Source organism: Musca autumnalis, unplaced genomic scaffold (assembly GCF_047663935.1).
Source record: "Musca autumnalis isolate F117 unplaced genomic scaffold, ASM4766393v1 scaffold_2, whole genome shotgun sequence".
In the NCBI taxonomy this organism is placed as follows: domain Eukaryota; kingdom Metazoa; phylum Arthropoda; class Insecta; order Diptera; family Muscidae; genus Musca; species Musca autumnalis.
In genome coordinates, this window is record NW_027411755.1 from 36,261,902 (window position 1) to 36,285,594 (window position 23,693).

Consider the following 23,693-nt stretch of genomic DNA (forward strand, 5'->3'; position numbering starts at 1 on the left):
AGGGCATAATATCGCTGTAAACAGGGCCACTAGGAAAACCTTCGGTAAAAATGTCCAACGGATCCTCGAATCACACAAAAATGTTGAACAATTTTGTGGGTGGTACCACAAGGATTGGACAGATATGGCCCAAATTTGAACATAAACTAAGTTTCGACAGTATTTAGAGATCCAAATTTGGACCAAATCGGTTGCTACGTCTATGAGAAATCGCGCGAACCATTTTAGCGAATATTTTCGAACTTTTGTAAGGGAGGTACCGGAAGGAGTGGACCTATAAGCACCACCTTCGAATTTCATTTAATATTCGAAGAAATATTACAAATATTACAGTGTTGACGAAAGCAGTATTCGGTGCGAGCCCTCCAGCCACTACATATTGTGCCATAGTGTTTTTTTACAACTTTCGGGCTGGGAGTATGGACTTGCCCCTGAAAAAAAAACTATTACTGTCGTAATTGAAGCAGTGAAGGCAAGTTGCTTCAACAAAAACTAAAGTGATTCGAGAGCAGGTCTTAAAGTGAATTTATTCAAAATTTTGTGTGGGAGGTACCCGATGGAGTGGAAAAATATAGTCCAATTTTACAATTTTTCCGAACATTTCCGAACTTTTGTGGGGGAGGTACCGGAAGGAGGGGACCAATATAACCCATCTTCGAACTTAAACTAGGTTTGGACAAAATATTGCGAAAGCCAAATTTTGGACCAAATCGGTTCATCCGTTCGAGAGTTATGGTGCGCACCAACCAGCCAGACAGACGGACGGACATTGCTAAATCGACTCCAAATTGTCTGAAACACATTTCGTCCAAACATACTTGGGGTCTAAAACCATTATTTCGATGAGGCACATTTTGCCCGTATGAAAGTGTATATACCCTCGTTAGCATAAATGCTGAGGGTATAAAAATCAAAGTGATCCGAGAGCTGGTCTTAAAGTGAATTTATCCAAAAATGTATGTGGGAAGTACCCGACGGAATGGACAAAAAATACATTCCATATTCGAACCTGACCTATAACTGGTAGATATATTAGGATGTGTAAAGCATGAACCCAATCGGTCACTCCCATCAAGAGTTATCGTGCGCACAATTTTTCCGAATCTTTTTGAACTTTTGTGGGGGAGGTACCTGAAGGAGTGGACCGATATGGCTTATCTTCGAACTTAAATTAAGTTTGCACAAAATATTACGAAGGCCACATTTTGGATCAAATCGGCATATCCTTTCGAGAGTTATCTTGTGCTCCAACCACTACACAGGGTGTCATAGGGTTTTTTGTACCTTTCAGACTATTTTCTGAGGAAGTGTGGACTTGCCCATGATGAAACTTATACCGTCGTATGAGGGGCGGTAAATACAGGTTGCTACAACAAAAATCAAAGCGATTCGAGAACAGAACCTAAACTGAACTTTTCCGAAATTTTGTGTGTGAGGTACCAGAAGGAGTGGACCGGTTGAGTCCATATTGGAACCTTATCTAAGTCTGGTAAAAATTTCACGATGTGCAAAGTATGGACCAAATCGGTTCCTTCTTTTAAGAGTTATCATGCGCACAAATTTTCCGAACATTTCCGAACTTTTGTGGGGGAGGTACCGGAAGGAGTTGACCGACCCATCTTCGAACTTAAACTAAGTTTGGACAAAATATTACGAAAGCCAAACTTTGGACCGAATCGGTTGATCCGTTCGAGAGTTATCGTGCGCTCCAGCCAGCCAGACAGACGGACGGACATTGCTAAATCAACTCCAAATTGTCTGAAACACATTTCGTCCAAAGAAACTTGGGGTCTAAAACCATTATTTCGATGAGGCACATTTTGCCCGTATGAAAGTGTATGTACCCTCGTTAGCATAAATGCTGAGGGTTTAAAAAAATTAATAATAGTGAATATTTTAAAATATATTTTTTTCAATGATAGTGAATTTTTGAAATATATTAATATTATTTAAAATAATATATTTAAAATATTTTTTTCCATTTTTTAAACTATATTCTTTCAATAATCGTGAATATTTTTTAAAAATATTTTCTTAATAATCCTGAACTTTTTTTCAGTAATCGTGAATTTTTTAAAACATATTTTTTCAATAATCGTGGACTTTTTAAAAAATTATATGTTTTAAATAAAACATTTTAAAAAATTATTTGTTTTAAGTAATCGTGGATATTTTAAAATATGTTTTTAATAATCGTGTATTTTTTAAAATAGGTTTTTTCAATAATCATGGATTTTTTAAATTTTTTTTTTTCAATAATCTTGGATTTTTTTAAAAAATATTTTTTTCAATAATCGTGGATTTTTTTAAACAATGTTTTTTCAATAATCGTGGATTTTTTAAAAAAAAAATTTTCAATAATCGTGGATTTTTTTTAAAAAATGTTTTTTCAATAATCGTGGATTTTTTAAAATATATTTTGTTTTCGAAAATCTTGGATCTTTCAAAAATTTTTTTTTAACAAATTTTTTTCAATAATCGTCGAATTTTTAAAAATATTTTCTTTAGTTATCGCGCATTTTTTCTAAAAAATATTCTTTTTTTAAATTATCGTGGCTTATTTAAAAATTAATTTAAACAATCGTGGATTTTTAAAAAAAATTTGTCAATAATTGTGGATTTTTAAAAAAATATTTTTCATTAATCGTGGACTTTTAAAAATAATTTTTAATAATTTAGAATTTTTTAAAAAAATATATATTTTTAAATAATAATGGATATTTTTTTATTATTCTTTTTTTAAATATTTTTTGAAAATCGTGGATTTTTTTTAAATATTTTTCAACAAAATATTTTATTATTTTTCAATAATCGAGGATTTAATAAGAAAATAGAAAATATAAACTATAAAATACAAAATATAATATATAAAATATAAACTAAAAATATATAAACTTTAAATATTAAATTTAATATATGAAATATTAAATATAAATTATATATTATAAAAAAAATTGTGGATTTAAACAAAAATTCAGTAATCGTGGAATTAAAAAAATCAATAATTGTTGATTTTTTAAAATATATTTTTTTCAATAATCCTATATTTAAACAAAAAATTCAGTAATTGTGTATTTAAAAAAATTAACAATCGTTTATTATAAAAAAAATCAATAATCGTTTTAAATATATTTTTTTTTCAATAATACTGGATTTTTTTGAAATATATTTTTTAAAAATAGTGAACTTCTTAAAATATATTTTTTCAATAATCGTGAATTTTTTAAAAAATATTTTTTTCAATAATCGTTGATTTTTTAAAAAATATTTTTTCAATAATCGTGAATTTTGTAAAAAAATATTTCTTTCAATAATCGTGGATTTTAAAAAAATATTTGTTTTTAATAATCGTGGATTTTTGAAAATATGTTTATTCAATTATGGTGGATTTTTTAAAATATATTTTTTTCAATAATCGTGGATTTTTAAATTTTTTTTTAATAATTGTTAAAATATTTTTTTTTCAATAATTGTGGATTATGAAAAAAACAAAAATTATGATTTTTTTTAAATATTTTTTTTCCAATAATAGTAGATTTTTTAAAATATGTATTTTTTAATAATCGAGGATTATTTTAAATATATTTTTTCAATAATCGTGGATTTTTTAAAAAAGTCACTTTTTATTATTCGTGAATTTTTTAAAAAAGTCACTTTTTTAATAATCGTGAATTTTTAAAAAAAAAAATATTTCTTTCAATAATCGTGGATTTTTTAAAAAAATATTTGTTTTTAATAATCGACGATTTTTTTAATATATTTGTTCAGTTATCGTGAATTTTTTAAAATAATATTTTTTCAATAATTGTGGATTTCAAAAAAAATATTTTTTTTTTCAATAATTGCGGATTTTTTAGAACTGTATTTTTGGAATAATCGTTGATTTTTTAAAAATATTTTTTTAATAATTTTGGATTTTAAAAATATTTTTTTAATAATTTCGGATTTTTAAAATATGTTTGTACCGTCGGTCGATTTTTTAACAGATATTTTTTCAATAATCGTGGATTTTTTAAATTTTTTTTTAATTATCAACAAGTATTTTACTTTAAAACATTGTGGATTTTTTAAAAAATATTTTTCAAAAATTGTGGATTTTTTAAAAAAATATTTTTCATTAATCGGGGATTTTTTATTTTTCAATAATTTAGATTTTTTTTTTAAATCTTTTTCAATAATGTTGGATATTTTTAAACTATTTTTCAATAGCCGTGGAGTTGTTTTAAATGTTTTTTTTTTTAAATCGTGGATTTTTTAATAATGGTGTTTTTTTTTGTAAATTTTAATAATCGTGGATTTAATTAGAAAATATGAACTATAAAATCTAAAATGTAAAATATATTGGAGCGAATAAAGTATTTTACTCCAAAAAAATATCCCTGATTATTTTTTAAACCCAAATTTAATAAATTCCCCTTCCATATGTTTATGTGATGCGTTCAAAGACATATCACATATCAAAAAATATTTAACATTCTGACATAATATGACAGCTGTCTTAACCAGCAGTCATCTCCATGTAATAAACATGAATAAATACATTCCCACACACGCAGATCGTGTTTGCAGTGGAGAATATAAAAAAAAAACATATTTATATTTTAAGATGATGTCCAACCCACAACCCATAAAAATATGTTGAGTTTATATTCCTTCACACACACACACCCACCCACCAACACATATAAATCATAATGACATTCAAAGTATACTTTTATGAGCATTCTGACATATTTATTGAGTGAACTACAAGGAATTTTTCTCTATGATTTTTATATTTGTCACCAGATCTTGTTCTTAACAACAATTTTATTTTTATATCTATCAAATAATAATTCTTTACATACTCCTCAGAAAAAGGAGATTTTAAAGACCTCATCTTTAATTTTCATTTCATAGATAAAAATGTCAATTTGATTGATGTGAAAATAAGGAAAACATGTTTATTTGGGTGTGGGGGAGTTAAATGCCTCTTTTTAATGTCTGTTGTCGAACCACGACAAGTAATGAAAAATACTTATCCTGACAATAAATTTAATTTTCTACAAGACATTTTTGTGTAATTTTGAAATTTTTTGTATAAAATCAATTTCATTGTGTGGGAGGAGTGATTCTTGGTGATTTATGTGAATTTTGGTAAATTATTAAAATTAAATTTGAATATGTATTTATTTGGTTAATGTCTTCGCCTGTAATGGGAAGATGTTTTTTTTTTTTTTTTTTTGGATCAACGGTTGTTCTTGTTGTTGCATGTACCTATAAAGCAATTAAGATGTAAAGTAGAAGTTAATATATGTTAGCCTCAAAGTCATGAATATATTTACTAATGCAGTTCACTTTATTTTAGAATATTATTTAATAATGTTTTTCATATTTTTGATAAAATTTAAAGATAAAATATTTTTTTTGTCTGAGTCTATCTGGATGTTTTGGTGCCTTTATCGTGACAATTTTTGAGGGTGCGAATACATGTGACCTTCCCTATACATTTGCTATGGATGTTTCCTGTCAATGGACAACTCAAAAAACCGAATTACAGCTAATTCTGTTAAAATGTAAACTAACAATGGTTACACCAACAAAATTCGTATAATTAGTGGATATCTTTATTTGGAGGGGCTATACCAAAATCATAAACCCAAGTCAGCAATTTTTGGTAAGGAGACTTTTTGGCTCATTTGGAAGATATACAAAAACGTGGACCGACATGGTTTGAAGGAAATACTTGACTACGCAAAATTTAGGACAAATCTGATAATCCGTTCGAGAGTTATAGTGCGTTCCAGACCGACAGGCGGACAGGGCCAAATCGGTCAAAAAACCTTTGACGTTTGAAGTTAAAAAATTGCAGTAGTAAAACAACCTATATTGGTTTTGGTTATCTTCTTTATGTTACAGGCGGGGAGTATTTATTTATGTGTCGACATAGCAAACTATAGTCTTACTTGTTTTAACTCCTCGCAAACATTAGGGTTATGACTTTTTTACCACCTCATATCCCAATATCATAGCGTGATGAGTTTCTATATAAGAAGCTTCCGCACAAAAAGCTTTTAAAGTTTTTATTTTTCAGAACTTTTGAAAATTTTTTGAAGTTGCCATAAGCAGATATTTAACTGAAAACAAGGTATATGGGCACACGACATAACCGAAATGACATAACCGTTAGTTTCTCACTATTTTATCGTCGTATTATTACATATATATGTATCATTTTATATTATATAACATTATTTCATATATCATAAAAATTAAAAAAGGTTTGTGCGGGATTTTCTTCAATATTTATGTGAAATAAAAGTTATTTTAGTCATTAATCGACAAAAGGTCATTCATTCGTGCAAAAGGAAATAATTTTTTGAGAATTTTTTTTTTATTTCATAGTATTTCTTAAAAAAATTCAAAATGGTTTGTGCGGAACATTTTTTATAATAAAATGCAATGAATGTTATATAAGGCATTAGTAGGCTAAAGTTCTTTCATTCTCACTATAGTCCGGTCAAAATAGACATGCGTATAAGGGGGAAATAGCAAAAATTCCCACAAAGCTGAATTTTGGTGGAGAGCTAGGGTTGGCCATTAGAAGCAACGTCCTAAAAGTCCCCATCGATCCCATGTGTGCAAAACAAGTTATTCGGGGTCAAAGGTCATTATTGGAGGCATTATTCAGTTTTTTTATTTTTTCTCAAAAACGGTAAGACTTAGCAAAAGCCGGCTAAAGTAAAAGTTGTAGATTCAATAATTGTCTACAAGAGTGGTCTTTGTGATTCTTAAAAAAGACTTACCATTTTCGAGATATCGCGATCTAAAGGTCAAATAAACAATTAGCCGCGTAACTACATTGTGAGGCGAACCGGTTAAAGTGACGACACTATGTGTTAGATACTTCCGTAAGCTTTCAAACGATATCCACTTTGCAGTAATCGGTTCAGTAGAACCGGGTCTAACCCGGTTTTTCAATTTGGCCTTTCTGGTCGAATAATCGGCGAACCGGATCCGCAACCGTTGAAAATTATACATTTCCGTAATCAGCTCAACAATCCCTACATTCGAACAAAACTTGAAAAAAAGCCGGAGAGTTTCCGTTGGGGTCGTTCCCGTTGGGCTTTCGATTATACATGTGGGTTAAATGGGCTATTTTTGCAAAATTACTATAACATTGAATAACTCTACTAAACACGCTCTGATTTTGTTGGAATTTTTTTAGAAGATAGCTATAATTTCGCTCTTCAAGAAAATATATATATTTTTGGGGGACAGACCCGACTACTTCGCTTATTTTAGGCGGTTCGTCTGAATATGTGCATATTTCCCTTATAAGTGCATAAAAATCATGTGTTTTTTAGAACAGCTATATCTCAAGAATGGTAGATAATTTTTCTGTCTACAATATTTACTTTAGTCACTTTTTGATTAGATCAATCGTTTTCAAAAAAAAAAACCGAAAACCTAAAAACCCTTAAAATTTGACCTTTGACCCCGAATAATTTTTTTGCACACATGGGATCGATGGGGACTTTTAGGACATTGCTTCTAATGGCAAACCCTAGCTCTCCACCAAAATTCAGCTCTGTGGGAATTTTTGCTATTTCAATGTCTATTTTGACCGGACTACTACAGGAAATCATTTTTGAGAAAAAATGTCAAAAAGTCATAACCCTAATAAACATAACCAAATAAGTAAAAAAAGTATCAGTTGGCTTTGCCGACAGAGATATACCTTCAGCCTATATCTGGTATGTCTGGGATCTTTCCAGAATTGTGTGGCCCTTTTTGGACACCTGAACTTGACGACAAAATTGTTGATTAGGGTTAAATTTAAAAATTTTTGCGGAGAAGGTACTTGAAGAAATGGACCAACATATTTCATTATGGAAGTGGATCTTATTTAGGGAGTCATGTCTTTTCGGTATATATAGCGGGCACTAGTCATTTCAGTGGGTCATCCATCGTATACATTTTGGACCAGTATGCCAGGAAGCATGGATGTCCCCGGTAAATATAATATCGTTCTGAACAGGACCACAACGAACACCATTGGTATACATTTACAGACGATCTTCGAACATAGCCTAAACTTCACTTAGGCACAAACGTTGAACTTGAAGAGGACCTATATGGGCCATTTTAGAAGTTAAACCAAATTTGGATAAAATATTAGGAGATCCAAACTTTGGACCAAATTGGTTGATCGATTCAGGAATTATCGTGCTCTCCATCCACTACATATGGTGCCATATGATTTTTTAGCCTTTTTGGTGAGTTTTCTAAAGGGTATGGACTTGCCTCTGAAAAAAAATAATTTGCAAAAATAAACGGTCATTAAGCTCGATTCCAACGAAAATTAATTAAAAACAAGTAAAAAAGTATCAGTCGGCTTTGTCGATAGAGATATACCCTCAACGTATGTCAATTGGAACTTCCATCAACGGACAGATCGAATGTATTTAGGGTCTTTTCAGAATTTTGTGGAGCTTTTTGGGCATTTGAACTTGCCGACGAAAATGTGGATTTGGATTAAAATTCAAAAGTTTTGCGAAGGAGGGAATGGACCGACATTGTGCATTGCGGAAGTGGATTTTATTTTGAGAGTAATATCTTTTCGATAGACATCGCGTCCACTAGTCATTTCAGTGGGTCATCGTATATCTTATGGAATGCCAGGAAGCTTGGTCTTGTCCACGGAAAACATAATACCGTTGTAAGCAGGACAAAAATAAACAGCATCGTCATACATTTCCCAAGGATCTTCGAACAGACCTTAAACTGCAGACAAGCTTAGACACAAATGTTGAACTTTTGTGGAGGAGGTACCCTGAGGTACCTCCATTTTAGAAGTTAAACTAAATTTGGACTAAATATTAGGAGATCCAAATTTTAGACCAAATTTGTTCAAGAGATATCGTGCATACCATTTAAGTCACATTTTTTTTAAATATTCGGGGAAATACCGGAAGTTGTGGACCGGTTTTGTTTATCTTCGAACTGAAAGTATGACAAAATATCAGGAAGGCCAAATTTTGGACCAAATCGATTAGCTCGAGAGTTATCGTGCTCTCCAGTCACTACATACGGTGCCATAGGGTTTTTACAACTTTCGGGCTGTTTTCTCAAGAAGTATGGACTTGCCCCTGAAAAAACTTTTACCGTTGTAATCGAGGCAGCGAATGCAATTTGCTTCAAAAAAATTAAAGTGGTTCGAGAGCAGGCCTTAAAGTGAACTTTTCCGTAATTTTGTGTGTTGATACCCGAAAAAGTAGACAAACATAGTCCATATTCAAACCTGATCTATATCTGGTAAATATATAGTAGGATGTGTAAAGTATGGACCAAATGGGTTACTCCCTTCAAGAGTTATCGTGGCCATAATTTTTCCGAACATTTATGAAGTTTTGTGTGGGAGGTAACTGAAGGGGTGGACCGAAATGGCTTATCTTCAAACCTAAACTAAGTTTGAACAAAATATTAAGAAGGCCAAGTTTTGGACCGAAACTGCAAATCCGTTTGAGTGTTATCTTGCGCTCCAACTACTACACACGGTGTCACAGGGGCTCTTTGTACCTTTCAGGAAGTATGGACTTGCCCCTGATTAAACTTGTACCGTCGTACACGAAAACTCTCGGACGGATCAACCGGTTCGGTCCAAAATTTGGCTTTCGCAAAACTTTTTCCGAACTTAGTTTAAGTTCGAAGATGGGTTATATCGGTCCACTCCTTCCGGTACCTTCCCCAAAAAAGTTCGAAAATGTTCGGAAAATTTTGAAGGGAGTAACCGATTTGGCCCCTACTTTGCACATCGTGAAATTTCTACCAGGATTAGATGAGGTTCCAATATGGACTCAATCGGTCCACGCCTTCGGGTACCTCCCGCACAAAATTTCGGAAAATTTCAGTTCAGCTCTCGAATCGCTTCGACTTTTGTTGCAACAACTTGTATTCACTCCCTTCCATACAACGGTACAAATTTCATCAGGGGCAAGTTCATACTTCCTGAGAAAATAGCCTAAAAGTTGCAAAGAGCCCCTATGACACCGTGTGTAGTGGTTGGAGCGCAAGATAACTCTCGAACGGATCTGCCGATTCGGTCCAAAATTTGGCCTTCGTAATATTTTGTCCAAACATAGTTTAAGTTCGAAGATAAACCATGTCGGTCCACTCCTTCAGGTACCTCCCCCACAAATTTAAAAATTTTCGGAAAAATTGTGCGCATGATAACTCTTGAAGGGAGTGACCGATGTAATCCATACTTTGCACATCCTAATATATCTACCAGATATAGATCTGGTTCGAATATGGACTATATTTTTCTACTCCTTCTGGTACCTCTCACACAAAATTTCGGATAGGTTCACTTTAAGACCTGCTCTCGAATCACTTTTATTTTTGTTGAAGCGATTTGCATTCGCTACCTCCATTACGACGGTAAAAGTTTTTTCAGGAGAAGGTCCATATTTCTTGGGAAAACATCCCGAAAGGTGTAAAAAGCCCAACGTCACCATATGTGGCTCTCGTACTGTTCTACCGATTTAGTGCAACATTTGGTCTTCGTCATATTTTATCCAAACTTATGCTATGTTTACATTTACGAAATCCACTCGATTTCATCTGTCAAATCCATAGGTTAAACGTCAAATGAAATCCAATTGATTTCAGATGAGATTTCATTTGACGTTTGAGCTATGGAATTGACAGATGAAATCGAGTGGATTTCGTAAATGTAAACTAAGCATTAGTTTCATGGGGCAATACCGGTCCCCAACTTCCGGTACTTCTCCCCAATATTTGACGATATCACTTGAATGGTGCAACCAATTTGGTCCAAACTTTGGATCTCCTAATATTTTGTCAAAATTTAGTTTAACTTCTAAAATGGCCCATATCGGTCCTCCCTAAGGGTACCTCCCCCACAAAAGTTCAACATTTGTGTTAATTCCTAATCCACATTTTTGTCGGCAAGTTCAAATGTTAAAAAGGGCCACAGAATTCTGAAGCGACGCTAAATACATTCTATCTGTCCGTAGATGAAAGTTTCAATTCACATTGGCTGAGGGTATACCTCTGTCGGCAAAGCCGACTGACACTTTTTTACTTGTTTTTTCCTCAACAAATATATATCCCTAATGTACATCGAACATAGAAATAAATATATAAATAATGTCGTATGGAATGACACTGATACTAACGTTACAGCCCAGTTCAGGTATTGCTGTTACCTTATATTGTTCTACCATGGGTACCTCCCGATTTTCGGTTTTTTGGATTATAGCTACAATTTTTGGCCCAAGTATCTGCAATTCGACATTTGAGGTTTCCAGTGCCCACAAAACTTCTCCACCAAAAACATAGGTCCACACTTGGATATAGCCCCATATAAGGTTCCCGACCGATTGAATATATATTTTATGCTTTTTTACCTTATTTAGGTATCAGTGATTACAAAATATTTCCGCCTAAAATTGTGGACAGGAAAGAAAATAACTTTTCAGTTTTAGTTCAGAATATTTTATGGTGGAGGGTATAAAAAGTTCGTCCCGGGCTTTTTTACTTGTTTCTTGTTTTTTTAATTTATCAAAATTTTGAGAATTTTTTTTTTGTGAGCTCACTGACATTTTAGATCAATTTTAAAAGAAAACACTGGAAAATGTGTACATTTGCTGGCGCATCATCGCCAAATATTTAGATTTCAGATAAACCCCAATATGATAATTTACAGTGTTTTCAGCACCCCGTAAATATGTTATATGTATGTACATATGTTTTGTATTAAGGCCAAAAATTTAGAAAGCTCGCCTTTTAACCTATTTCATTGAAATAAAAACACAATTGAGTTTCATGTTTATATTCATTATAAAATATTTATTTTTTTTAGTATAATATCTTTGTTTTTCTCATTTTCGCTCATTTAAACAAATAACACACATATTTATTGACAACACAACTAATACTAATGACAATTTGTGATATAGAATATTTTTATTTTTTTTTCAGAATGATATTCAACGTTTGTGGTATTTTGAATTTATTATAATGCCTGCCAGGACAGCTGGACAAAGAAGGTGCATTGGTGTGTGTGCGTTTCTTAAAATAAATGTGTGCTAATTATTTTGCCCATCGATTGAAATAACATTTAATTTTTTGGAATAATTGTTAGATACTTAAATAAAATGATATTTACAAAGTTTTGATTTGTGGAGACAGTTATAATGAATTTTATTTGGAATATTTTTTTAAATATAAATGTAGTTAAAAAAGACTGATGAAAATAACTCATTAAAGCATAACAGTAATAATATACATAATAATAAAATGTTTTTATTTTATAAACTAAAGCCAATGATTTGTTTGTTTGTTTGCAATTATAAAAAAGAAATAAAGAAAATAGTGAAGGTGGGTGGGTGGGGAATACAAGAAAACAGTTTGTTTAACTATTAACTAATTTGTGTTAAAGTTGGTTCTTTGGTTTTGGATTTCAACTACAAACTAAGCGAAACTAAAGAACATTTTTTTGGAATAAAAAAAATATTACAAAGAATAATTATAATTAAAAAAGTTTGTAATAAAAATATAATTTTACAAAGAAAAATTAAAATGTGTTTTTTACAAAAGAAAGTTTTTTTTCGGAGAATTGTTTTGGTCTCAATTTAAAAAAAAAAATATAAAATAAAAAATTTGGAAAATAACAAATGCTTCAGAAAAATTAGAACATTCGATTTTTTATAACATTAAAAAATTGAGAATTTTTTTACAAAATTAAAAAAAATGATTTTTAATGACAAAAAATAAAAATAATTTTTACAAATTACAAAATTAAAAAAAAAAACGATTTTTAATGACAAAAACATAAATAATTTTTACAAATTAAATATTACCAAAATATAATTTTAAAAATTTAATTTAATTAAAAGAAAATTTTTTGTAATTTTTTTACAGAAAAACAAATAATAATAAACACTTTAAAATAATTTATATTAATTATGTTTTGTGTACTTTAATTTATATTATTATATACATTATTATGACTTTTTAATACATAATTTTAATAATTTTTTTATTAATAATTGCAAAATTCAAGGCCACATGGTTTTTTTTTTGTATGATATTTTGGTAAAATTATATTTTGTTTTTAAATTAAATTTAAATTTTATTATTTAATTTAATTTTTTTGTTATTTTTTATAAAAAATTTCAAAAATTCAAGGCCACATATATTTTATTTGATATTTTGGTAAAATTTAAATTTTTTGTTTTTGTTTTCAATTTTATTTTTTATTTATTAATTTCAATTATTTATTTAAATTTAATTTTTAATTTTTTAATAAAATTTTCAAAATTGAAGGCCACTTGATTTTCTTAATTTATATTTTGGTAAAATAATAATTTTTGATGCTTTTTTATATTTATTTTGGTTTTCTATTTTTAAAATAATGCCTCTTATGCAGGATTTTCAAGAGATTTGTTATATAGAATTTGTTATAACTTTTACATTATAAAATATATTTTATTTATCATAGAATTTTAAATTTTAAATCGGTTTAACCGACTACTGACTAATTTGGTTAGTGGAGAACGTGCGACGAAATTTTGAAATTAACTATAACTCTTCCTTGTTTCCGGAGACCTTTCACAACATTTCGTTTCTCTATGAATTTAAAATTATGTTTTAATTATTTTATATAACAAAAATCACTATTCTACTGGACATTTCAGACCAAGTAGTTTGAAGAACTTGTTTAAAGTTCTCTGGCTATCCCATTTTAAAGAAAAAAAATGTTTTAATTTGAATCATCCTGTTTTCCTTATGCTCTTCGTTATTTTTATTTTTGAAAAATGTAAATATTATTATATCTCCCTCCTTTCTTCCCAAAGACCCCAAAACTATTCCCATCAAATCGTTCTTCTGTGCAGATTATTTATTTCCATACAAATTCATGTGAGTGTCAAATATTAGGAAATAAATATTTTATTTGAATCACCATGTAATGCTTGAATCTGACTATTATTGGCACTTGAAGCGGATGACTGCAATATTTGAATCACCATGTAATGCTTGAATCTGACAATTATTGACACTTGAAGCGGATAACTGCAATATAAGGCCAGAAAGGTTACAGAAATCCTGTTTCTCTGTACAAAATAATATCATTAATTAGGAAGAAGAAAAAAGTTCAACAAAGGACAATTTCCTCTGAATTTTGAATGGTCCCAGATGACAGAAATAAGGGCCGGAAATATTGGAGACATTGCAGTTCTCTGTAAATTTTTTCAAAAGATCAGGCTACAATGGAATTCCATTTGCAAGCCAAGATTTTCTCATTTTGGATCCAACGAAGGACCAATTTATTTTGAATAAATAATAAAATTTAGTTTGAGTTACCCTGCAATTTAAAGCAGGGTCACTAAGTAATGTGTGTGCAAAAATATCTATATAACATGACATACAGAGGGCGCACAAGAAACCTAGCAGTTTAAATTAACAAAAAATTTAATGGGATAAACTTTGGTATGTAGTTTGGAGTGCTCTTCTTAATGTGATGCTCCCACATGACAGAAATACAAGGCCAGGGACATTGCCGACAACGCACATCTCTGTCCAAAGAAGAAGGACCACTTTCTTTGAATCTGAATACCATTGTTACAGGAATCATTCTGTCCCAAATCAGATGTTATTTGTATATCTATTAATTCATTGGAGTGGATTTTTTATGGAAAGCGATAAATATTGAAAATATAAGAGCGACGGAGAATGACTTAGAAGGACCAAGTTTTTTTTAAAGTTGCATTATTTTCCAAGCATATGGTGGTACAGGGTGTTCCACAGAATATTTATTTCAATTATATAACACACAATTGAATCTATTCTGAGCTTAAAAACATTTTTGTAAAAAGATTTCTGAGAAGATTTTCAATTAAAAAATCACACGAAAGTCATACAGGGCAGGGTGACGGTGCCGAGATTTTTTTGCTACTAAAACAACGACCAAAGTTTTGCAGGACACACAAATGGTCTATCAAAAGTAGATTTAAAGGTTTAGAATTCAGAATGAGATCTAACCTAAGGCCCTAAAAAATCTTTGTTGTGAGATGTGTAATCAAACTCTTGAGGAGTATTACCAACCTCTACTTGAGTATTGCCAGCCTCTAAAGGAGTGCTACCAACCTCTAGAGGAGTATTGCCAACCTCAAAAGGAGCATTACCAACCACAATGGATCTTTCCAGTCAAAAAAAAATTAAATTTCAAGAATTTAGAATGAGATCTAACCTAAGGTCCGAAGAACTTTATCTGTTGAAGAGTACTACCAACCCTTGAGAAGTATTACCAACCTCGAGAGGAGTATTGCCAAACTCAAAAGCAGCATTATCATTCTCTCTCAGAATCTAGTATTGCCAACAACCCCATTTAATTTTTAGTTTAACAAACATTGGAGGTCAAAATTCCCCCAAAAGTCATCCGCCATTCTCCACTAACAAAAAATGAGAAAAGAAAATCTACAAATTTTTCCTAACGAAAAAAATACTGTTTTGGAAATGAAAAAAACAAGCTAGAGTAACAAAGATCAAAACCCTGTCCCTCACTTAAATATACACAAAATGTCCCAAACCCTTGGCAGGATTATTATTGACTTCCTCTCCACCCAAAGTCGTGGTGGTGCTGGTAGCATTTCCAGATTTCATGGGTGCCCTAGCATGATTACCATTAACATCTTGTATCAACACCGCCGCCGAAGTGGTTTCTGTTGCACTGGTGGCATCTAAAATTACCCTAGGTACCGTCGCCGATCTACTCATATACATACTTTGGGGTCTGATGGGGCGACATGTGGTCAAATCAAAACGGCCATTCAATTCCATGTCCAGCAATTTTTTATCACTACCAAGTGGTGAAAATGAATGGGAGCCGGTGCGAATCTCACGAATATTATAAACTGGACTATAACTGGTGGGTGTGGAGGAATTCTTGGAAGAACTGCTGTTCGTGCTAGTCTTTTGACAAAAATCACAATTCTTATAGGCATTTTGACACTGTCCACAGGTCTCAGATGCGGGTGCAGGTGGTTTGGCAATAACTGTCAAGGTGGAGGGGGTACGTGTTATGCTCGCCGTACCTTCACAAGATGAACTGGAGGCACAGGAGGAGGATGTATCTGTTGAGGAGCTGGAAATTGAGGAGGCACATTCATCATCTTCATCGCTGGTTGTCATGAGGGATTGCAAATCATCCGACAGCGTTTCAATGGAAATATCTAAAAGGCTGCTGCTATCATCCAAAGAATTCATGCTACAATCTGCATCAAAGGGTTTGTTGTTGTTATTGTTGTTTTGTTCTGAATTCGAAGAATTTTCTGCCGCCTTATAGGCCTGTTCAACTTCATCCAGGGCATTGAGAATTTGCCGACGTCTGGCATAATTCGGGTTGCGTCTAACCAAAAAGTGACAAGTTTCACCACGTTTGCAACGTTCATTTTGGGCCCTTAGAGGTATGTCATCGGGATGCAATTTTCGCTGATACTCCTGGCCGGGACAAACCTACAAGGTTAAAGAAAAAGGAACAATTAAAATCACAACAAAACCATTTTTATTATTTTAAAACTTACCTCATATATTGAGAATTGTTCCACAGGTTCCATGGAATTATAGCAGGACAGCAGCAATTGCAGCAACTCATCTGAGGTAGTCTCTTCCGAGATTACCAACGACTTGTATTGCGACGAGGGCAGCAGGGCTGAGGTGTGAACACGTATCAAACCACCAGGTTTCAGTTGTAAACAGAAACGTGATTCTCCTTTGGGATGACAGGCTTGTAGTATTGCCGGCCGGGTATCATCATCCAAGACCATGACAGTTTTAACCCCAGCTCGGCGCACAGAGACTTCCATTGACAGATAGAAGAGGCGGGGATCACGGTGGCGCATTTTTAGGCTGCAATGGAAGGGAATAAGGAGAGAAATTTATAAGTAAATCGCGGGAAATGAACACTTGGAAAAGAAAAATTAAAAAATAGAGTGAGGCACCCTGTTAATTCAACATTCCTTAAAGCAGCGATTTTTTCGTTTTCTCAAAAGATCCTAGATAAGTATAATAGAACGAGGGATTGGAATTTTTATGTCAGGACTTTCCTTTTACAACTAAAGCAAATTTTTGCCTCCAACAAAGGACAAATTTCTTTTAAATAAATAAAGAAAATTCATTTGAGTTACCCTGTGAATTGAAAAAGGGCACTCAGTTATGTGCGAACGAACATTTCTTTGTTATATGACATAGAGAGGGCGCACTAGAAGACTAACAATTTGAAATGGCAGAAAATTAATTTTGAATAACTAAAGAAACCTTGAAGAAACTCTTGGGTGGCTTGGAAAAACTAAAGACATTTTTAAAAACTTTTTCGAGATTTTCAAGCATCCTCAGTAAGCTTGGATAATTTATAAGAATTTTTCAAGCATCCTCAGTAGGCGTGGATAAATTATACGAATTTGTCAAGCATCCTCAGTAGGCGTGGATAATTTATAAGAATTTTTCAAGCATCCTCAGTAGGCGTGGATAATTTATAAGAATTTTTCAAGCATCCTAGGTAGGCGTGGATAATTTATAAGAATTTTTCAAGGGTCATGAATAGGCGTGGATAATTTATACGAATTTTTCGAGCGTCCTCAGTAGGCGTGGATAATTTATAAGAATTTTTCAAGCATCCTCAGTAGGCGTGGATAAATTATACGAATTTGTCAAGCATCCTCAGTAGGCGTGGATAATTTATAAGAATTTTTCAAGCATCCTCAGTAGGCGTGGATAATTTATAAGAATTTTTCAAGCATCCTAGGTAGGCGTGGATAATTTATAAGAATTTTTCAAGGGTCATGAATAGGCGTGGATAATTTATACGAATTTTTCAAGCATCCTCAGTAGGCGTGGATAAATTATACGAATTTGTCAAGCATCCTCAGTAGGCGTGGATAATTTATAAGAATTTTTCAAGCATCCTCAGTAGGCGTGGATAATTTATAAGAATTTTTCAAGCATCCTAGGTAGGCGTGGATAATTTATAAGAATTTTTCAAGCGTCCTCAGTAGGCGTGGTTAATTTATAAGAATTTTTCAAGGGTCATGAATAGGCGTGGATAATTTATACGAATTTTTCGAGCGTCCTCAGTAGGCGTGGATAATTTATACGAATTTTTCGAGCGTCCTCAGTAGGCGTGGATAATTTATAAGAATTTTTCAAGCATCCTCAGTAGGCGTGGATAATTTATAAGAATTTTTCAAGGGTCATGAATAGGCGTGGATAATTTATACGAATTTTTCGAGCGTCCTCAGTAGGCGTGGATAATTTATAAGAATTTTTCAAGCATCCTCAGTAGGCGTGGATAATTTATAAGAATTTTTCAAGCGTGGATAATTTATAAGAATTTTTCAAGCATCCTCAGTAGGCGTGGATAATTTATAAGAATTTTTCAAGCGTGGATAATTTATAAGAATTTTTCAAGCATCCTCAGTAGGCGTGGATAATTTATAAGAATTTTTCAAGCATCCTCAGTAGGCGCGGATAATTTATAAGAATTTTTCAAGGGTCCTCAATAGGCGTGGATAATTTATAAGAATTTTTCAGGGGTCCTCAATAGGCGTGGATAATTTATAAGAATTTTTCAAGGGTCCTCAATAGGAGTGGATAATTTATAAGAATTTTTCAAGGGTCCTCAATAGGCGTGGATAATTTATAAGAATTTTTCAAGGGTCCTCAATAGGCGTGGATAATTTATAGGAAATTTTTAAGGGTCCTCAATAGGCGTGGATAATTTATAAGAATTTTTCAAGGGTCCTCAATAGGCGTGGATAATTTATAACAATTTTTTAGGGGTCCTCAATAGGCGTGGAAAATTTATAAGAATTTTTCAAGGGTCCTCAATAGGCGTGGATAATTTATAAGAATTTTTCAAGGGCCCTCAATAGGCGTGGATAATTTATAAGAATTTTTCAAGCATCCTCAGTAGGCGTGGATAATTTATAAGAATTGTTCAAGCATCCTCAGGAGGTGTGGATAATTTATAAGAATTGTGCAAGGATCTGCAGTTGGTGGGGATAATTTATAAGAATTTTTCAAGAGTCCTCAATAGGCGTGGATAATTTATAAGAATTTTTCAAGCATCCTCAGTAGGCGTGGATAATTTATAAGAATTTTTCATGCATCCTCAGTAGGCGTGGACAATTTTAAGAATTTTTCATGCATCCTCAGTAGGCGTGGATAATTTTAAGAATTTTTAAATGACTCCTTTCAGGCGTGGATAATTTTAAGAATTTTTAAATGACTCCTTTCAGGCGTGGATATTTTATAAGAATTTTTCAAGGATCTGCAGTAGGTGGGGATAATTTATAAGAATTTGTCAAGAGTCCTCAATAGGCGTGGATTATTTATAAGAATTTTTCAAGCATCCTCAGTAGGCGTGGATAATTTATGAGAATTTTTTAATCATCAGCAGTAGGCCTGGATAATTTATAAGAATTTTTCAAGCGTCCTCAGTAGGCGTGGATAAATTGTAAGAATTTTTCCAGCATCCTCAGTAGGCGTGGATAATTTATAAGAATTTTTCAAGGGTCCTCAATAGGCGTGGATAATTTATAAGAATTTTTCAAGGGTCCTCAATAGGCGTGGATAATTTATAAGAATTTTTCAAGGGTCCTCAATAGGCGTGGATAATTTATAAAAATTTTCAAGGGTCCTCAATAGGCGTGGATAATTTATAAGAATTGTTCAAGGGTCCTCAATAGGCGTGGATAATTTATAAGAATTTTTCAAGGGTCCTCAATAGGCGTGGATAATTTATAAAAATTTTCAAGGGTGCTCAATAGGCGTGGATAATTTATAAGAATTTTTCAAGGGTCCTCAATAGGCGTGGATAATTTATAAGAATTGTTCAAGTGTCCTCAATAGGCGTGGATAATTTATAAGAATTTTTCAAGGGTCCTCAATAGGCGTAAATAATTTATAAGAATTTTTTAAGGGTCCTCAATAGGCGTGGATAATTTATAAGAATTTTTTAAGGGTCCTCAATAGGCGTGGATAATTTATAAGAATTTTTAAATGACTCCTTTTAGGCGTGGATAATTTAAAAGAATTTTTAAATGACTCCTTTTAGGCGTGGATAATTTATAAGAATTTTTAAATGACTCCTTGTAGGCGTGGATAATTTATAAGAATTTTTAAATGACTCCTTTTAGGCATGGATAATTTATAAGAATTTTTAAATGACTCCTTTTAGGCGTGGATAATTTATAAGAATTTTTAAATGACTCCTTTTAGGCGTGGATAATTTATAAGAATTTTTAAATGAGTCCTTTTAGGCGTGGATATTTTTTAAGAATTTTTAAATGAGTCCTTTTAGGCGTGGATAATTTATAAGAATTTTTAAATGAGTCTTTTTAGGCGTGAATAATTTATACGAATTTTTAAATGACTCCTTTTAGGCGTGGATAATTTATAAGAATTTTTAAATGAGTCTTTTTAGGCGTGAATAATTTATACGAATTTTTAAATGACTCCTTTTAGGCGTGGATAATTTATAGGAATTTTTAAATTACTCCATTTAGGCGTGGATAATTAATAAGAATTTTTAAATTATTCCATTTAGGCGTGGATAATTTATAAGAATTTTTAAATGACTCTGTTTAGGCGTGGATCATTTATAAAAATTTTTAAATGACTCCTTTTAGGCGTGGATAATTTATAAGAATTTTTAAATGACTCCTTTTAGGCGTGGATAATTTATAAGAATTTTTAAATGACTCCTTTTAGGCCTGGATAATTTATAAGAATTTTTAAATGACTCCTTTTAGGCGTGGATAATTTATAAGAATTTTTAAATGACTCCTTTTAGGCGTGGATAATTTATAAGAATTTTTAAATGACTCCTTTTAGGCGTGGATAATTTATAAGAATTTTTCAAGCATCCTTAGTAGGCGTGGATAATTTATACGAATTTTTCAAGCATCTCCTACTGATGATGCTTGAAAAATTCGTAAGATAATTTGTAAGAATTTTTCAAGGATCTTCAGTAGGTGCTGATAATTTATAAGAATTTTTCAAGGATCTTCAGTAGGTGCTGATAATCTATAAGAATTTTTCGAGGGTCCTCAATAGGCGTGGATAATTTATAAGAATTTTTCGAGGATCCTCAATAGGCGTGGATAATTTATAAGAATTTTTCAAGCATCCTCATTAGGCGTGGATAATTTATAAGAATTTTTCAAGCATCCTCATTAGGCGTGGATAATTTATAAGAATTTTTCGAGGGTCCTCAATAGGCGTGGATAATTTATAAGAATTTTTCAAGCATCCTCATTAGGCGTGGATAATTTATAAGAATTTTTCGAGGGTCCTCAATAGGCGTGGATAATTTATAAGAATTTTTCGAGGGTCCTCAATAGGCGTGGATAATTTATAAGAATTTTTCGAGGGTCCTCAATAGGCGTGGATAATTTATAAGAATTTTTCGAGGGTCCTCAATAGGCGTGGATAATTTATAAGAATTTTTCGAGGGTCCTCAATAGGCGTGGATAATTTATAAGAATTTTTCGAGGGTCCTCAATAGGCGTGGATAATTTATAAGAATTTTTCGAGGGTCCTCAATAGGCGTGGATAATTTATAAGAATTTTTCAAGGATCTTCTTGAAAAGAAAATTATAAAAATAAACAATTTTGAAAACTTTTAAACACGTTTTACTGCGGAGTTTTAAAATACTTAAGGTATATTTTGAAGCACATAATTTCCCCTCGTGTGTATATTCAACATTAAATTGCAATTCCAACCGCATCTTATGGCAAATTGTGGTGTTATTACTAATTTAATTTTTATTGCTCTTTTCTCAATTCTCAAATACTGTACTTACCGTCTTAATAATTGCGCTATAACTTCCTTGCTGGTTGTATCCCATTGTATGCCCAATGTTTTGTATTCAATATCAATTTTCAAACAGCTGGTGAAAACTTTAATGGTGGTCTGTAAAAAAACCAAGAACAAATCATTAAATCATTACCAAATTACACACATTAATCAGAAAGAAGAGTATTTGGCCGCTTTGACGCAACTTACCTGAGGTAATTGTTCATTTAGGCTGGAATAACTGGAGGCACGTGATGGTGAACGTTGTATATCTGTGGGCGGTTCTGGACTGCCACACATTGAGGAGGCACATGATGTACTTGAACGCAGCGACACTGAATCGGAACGATTGCGTAGGGGTGAAATTTGTACGTGTTTGAGCATCTGTAAGAAAAGGAAAAGAACATATTTTTATTAAAGACATAATTCAAGGAATTTTTTGGTGTCTGCTTTATATCTTTATTTCTTAGAAATCAATTTTTGTCGTCTTGGTGTTGTGATATTTTTCTTCGGCATGTTCATGAGATTGAAAGGATTCAAGAGAGTTTTTTGTTTATTTGCCAAACAGCCTGGCTGGCCGTTAAACAAGAATTATGAAAGAAAGCTTAACACTACAGCAAACAATCCGTCTACTATTGTTCCAAGCAATTGATTTTTTATGAGCGACAAAAATACAATAGCCGGCCTGAAAGGTAATGAAAAGAGTTCAGGTCCGCAGACGAAGAAGATGTATCCGGTTCATTGAAGCAGAAAAACAAAACAACGCTCCATTCCAAAACAATACTCAGCTCACATTCATACCTCATAAAATAAGGCAAACATGTTTAGGTAACTCTTAAAAGATATGCATAGGGGCTGGTACAAAAGCCCAAGCAACAATGGGCAAAACAGAAGCAACAACAAAGGAGAAATATAAGCACGTTCAAAATGTGGGGTCTCCCCCCATTATAATGTTTAATTATGCCCCGTTTTAAGTGGGTATTTTGTGAATAATGAAAACTAAATTGAACACACCCACATGCTGGAAGGGAAGTAATAATCAGGCAGCTCAGCTCAAACATACAACTCCGCCAACTTAACAAAAAAATCTATTGAATTTAAACTCAATGTAGCATAAATCCCTTTTTTCGAAATTATTAATTTTTTTGTGGTAAGGGTTTTAAAAAATCTCTAGCGAGCACAAAAACGAAGTGCATTCAAATGCATCCGTTTCGGGTTTATTAACTCCCTTTGCTGTTTCCATTTCATTGCTGTGCATTTTGCGCATAAAGCTTATCAACGTTACATCAACAGTTTAATTTGTTAGCATTATCGACAACACCGGCAATTAATGTTGTTGTTGGGTTCTGAAGTTCAAATGGTGGGTGTGTTGTTGGACGCATAGGCGAAACATATGGTCATACGAATGTTTGTATCTAAGCGTGTCTATGAAAATATGCGTACACGTAACTTTAATCGGACATATTTTATGATGATGTTATGCTCCAAGTGATGTGGGGAATAGAAATGGGCAACATTGAGGTTCATAGGTGGGATTTTTTTATTAAAACAAATTTTGAAAAAAAAAAAAATCGCAGAAGGCTTAAAAAACTTGGTATAGTTAGAAAGCTATAACAGTCTTTAGACTTCTTAAAAAATCTTTAAAATTCTCAAATGCTTGTCTTTTTATTAAATTGAAACCCTTTTCGCCTTAGCCTAAAAGTATGCACTTTATACATACGCATCCTTAAAGTATGCTTTCATCTAATGTACATTTCAATAAAGTTTTTTTTTATAGTAACAATAACAAGTATTCCACTTTACTCTCTCAACTATTTTGTCTACATAT

General features: G+C 32.2%; 1 protein-coding gene and 1 long non-coding RNA gene across 2 annotated transcripts in view; one reads left to right on the forward strand and one right to left on the reverse strand.

The window, feature by feature from the left end:
* The window catches only part of LOC141393918 (uncharacterized), a 242,695-nt gene that overhangs the window by 105,045 nt on the left and 113,957 nt on the right, over positions 1–23,693 (forward strand). The window lies entirely within an intron of this gene.
* rau (RA domain-containing protein rau) overlaps positions 13,496–23,693 on the reverse strand; it is a 79,353-nt gene continuing 69,155 nt past the window's right edge. The window contains exons 3-6 of the mRNA XM_073967544.1: positions 22,076–22,249; positions 21,873–21,982; positions 16,593–16,917; positions 13,496–16,524 (exon numbers count right to left, since the gene is read on the reverse strand). Of these exons, the coding sequence (XP_073823645.1) occupies positions 15,574–16,524; positions 16,593–16,917; positions 21,873–21,982; positions 22,076–22,249 (1,560 nt within the window). The 3' untranslated portion in view covers positions 13,496–15,573. The remainder of the gene's footprint in view (positions 16,525–16,592; positions 16,918–21,872; positions 21,983–22,075; positions 22,250–23,693) is intronic.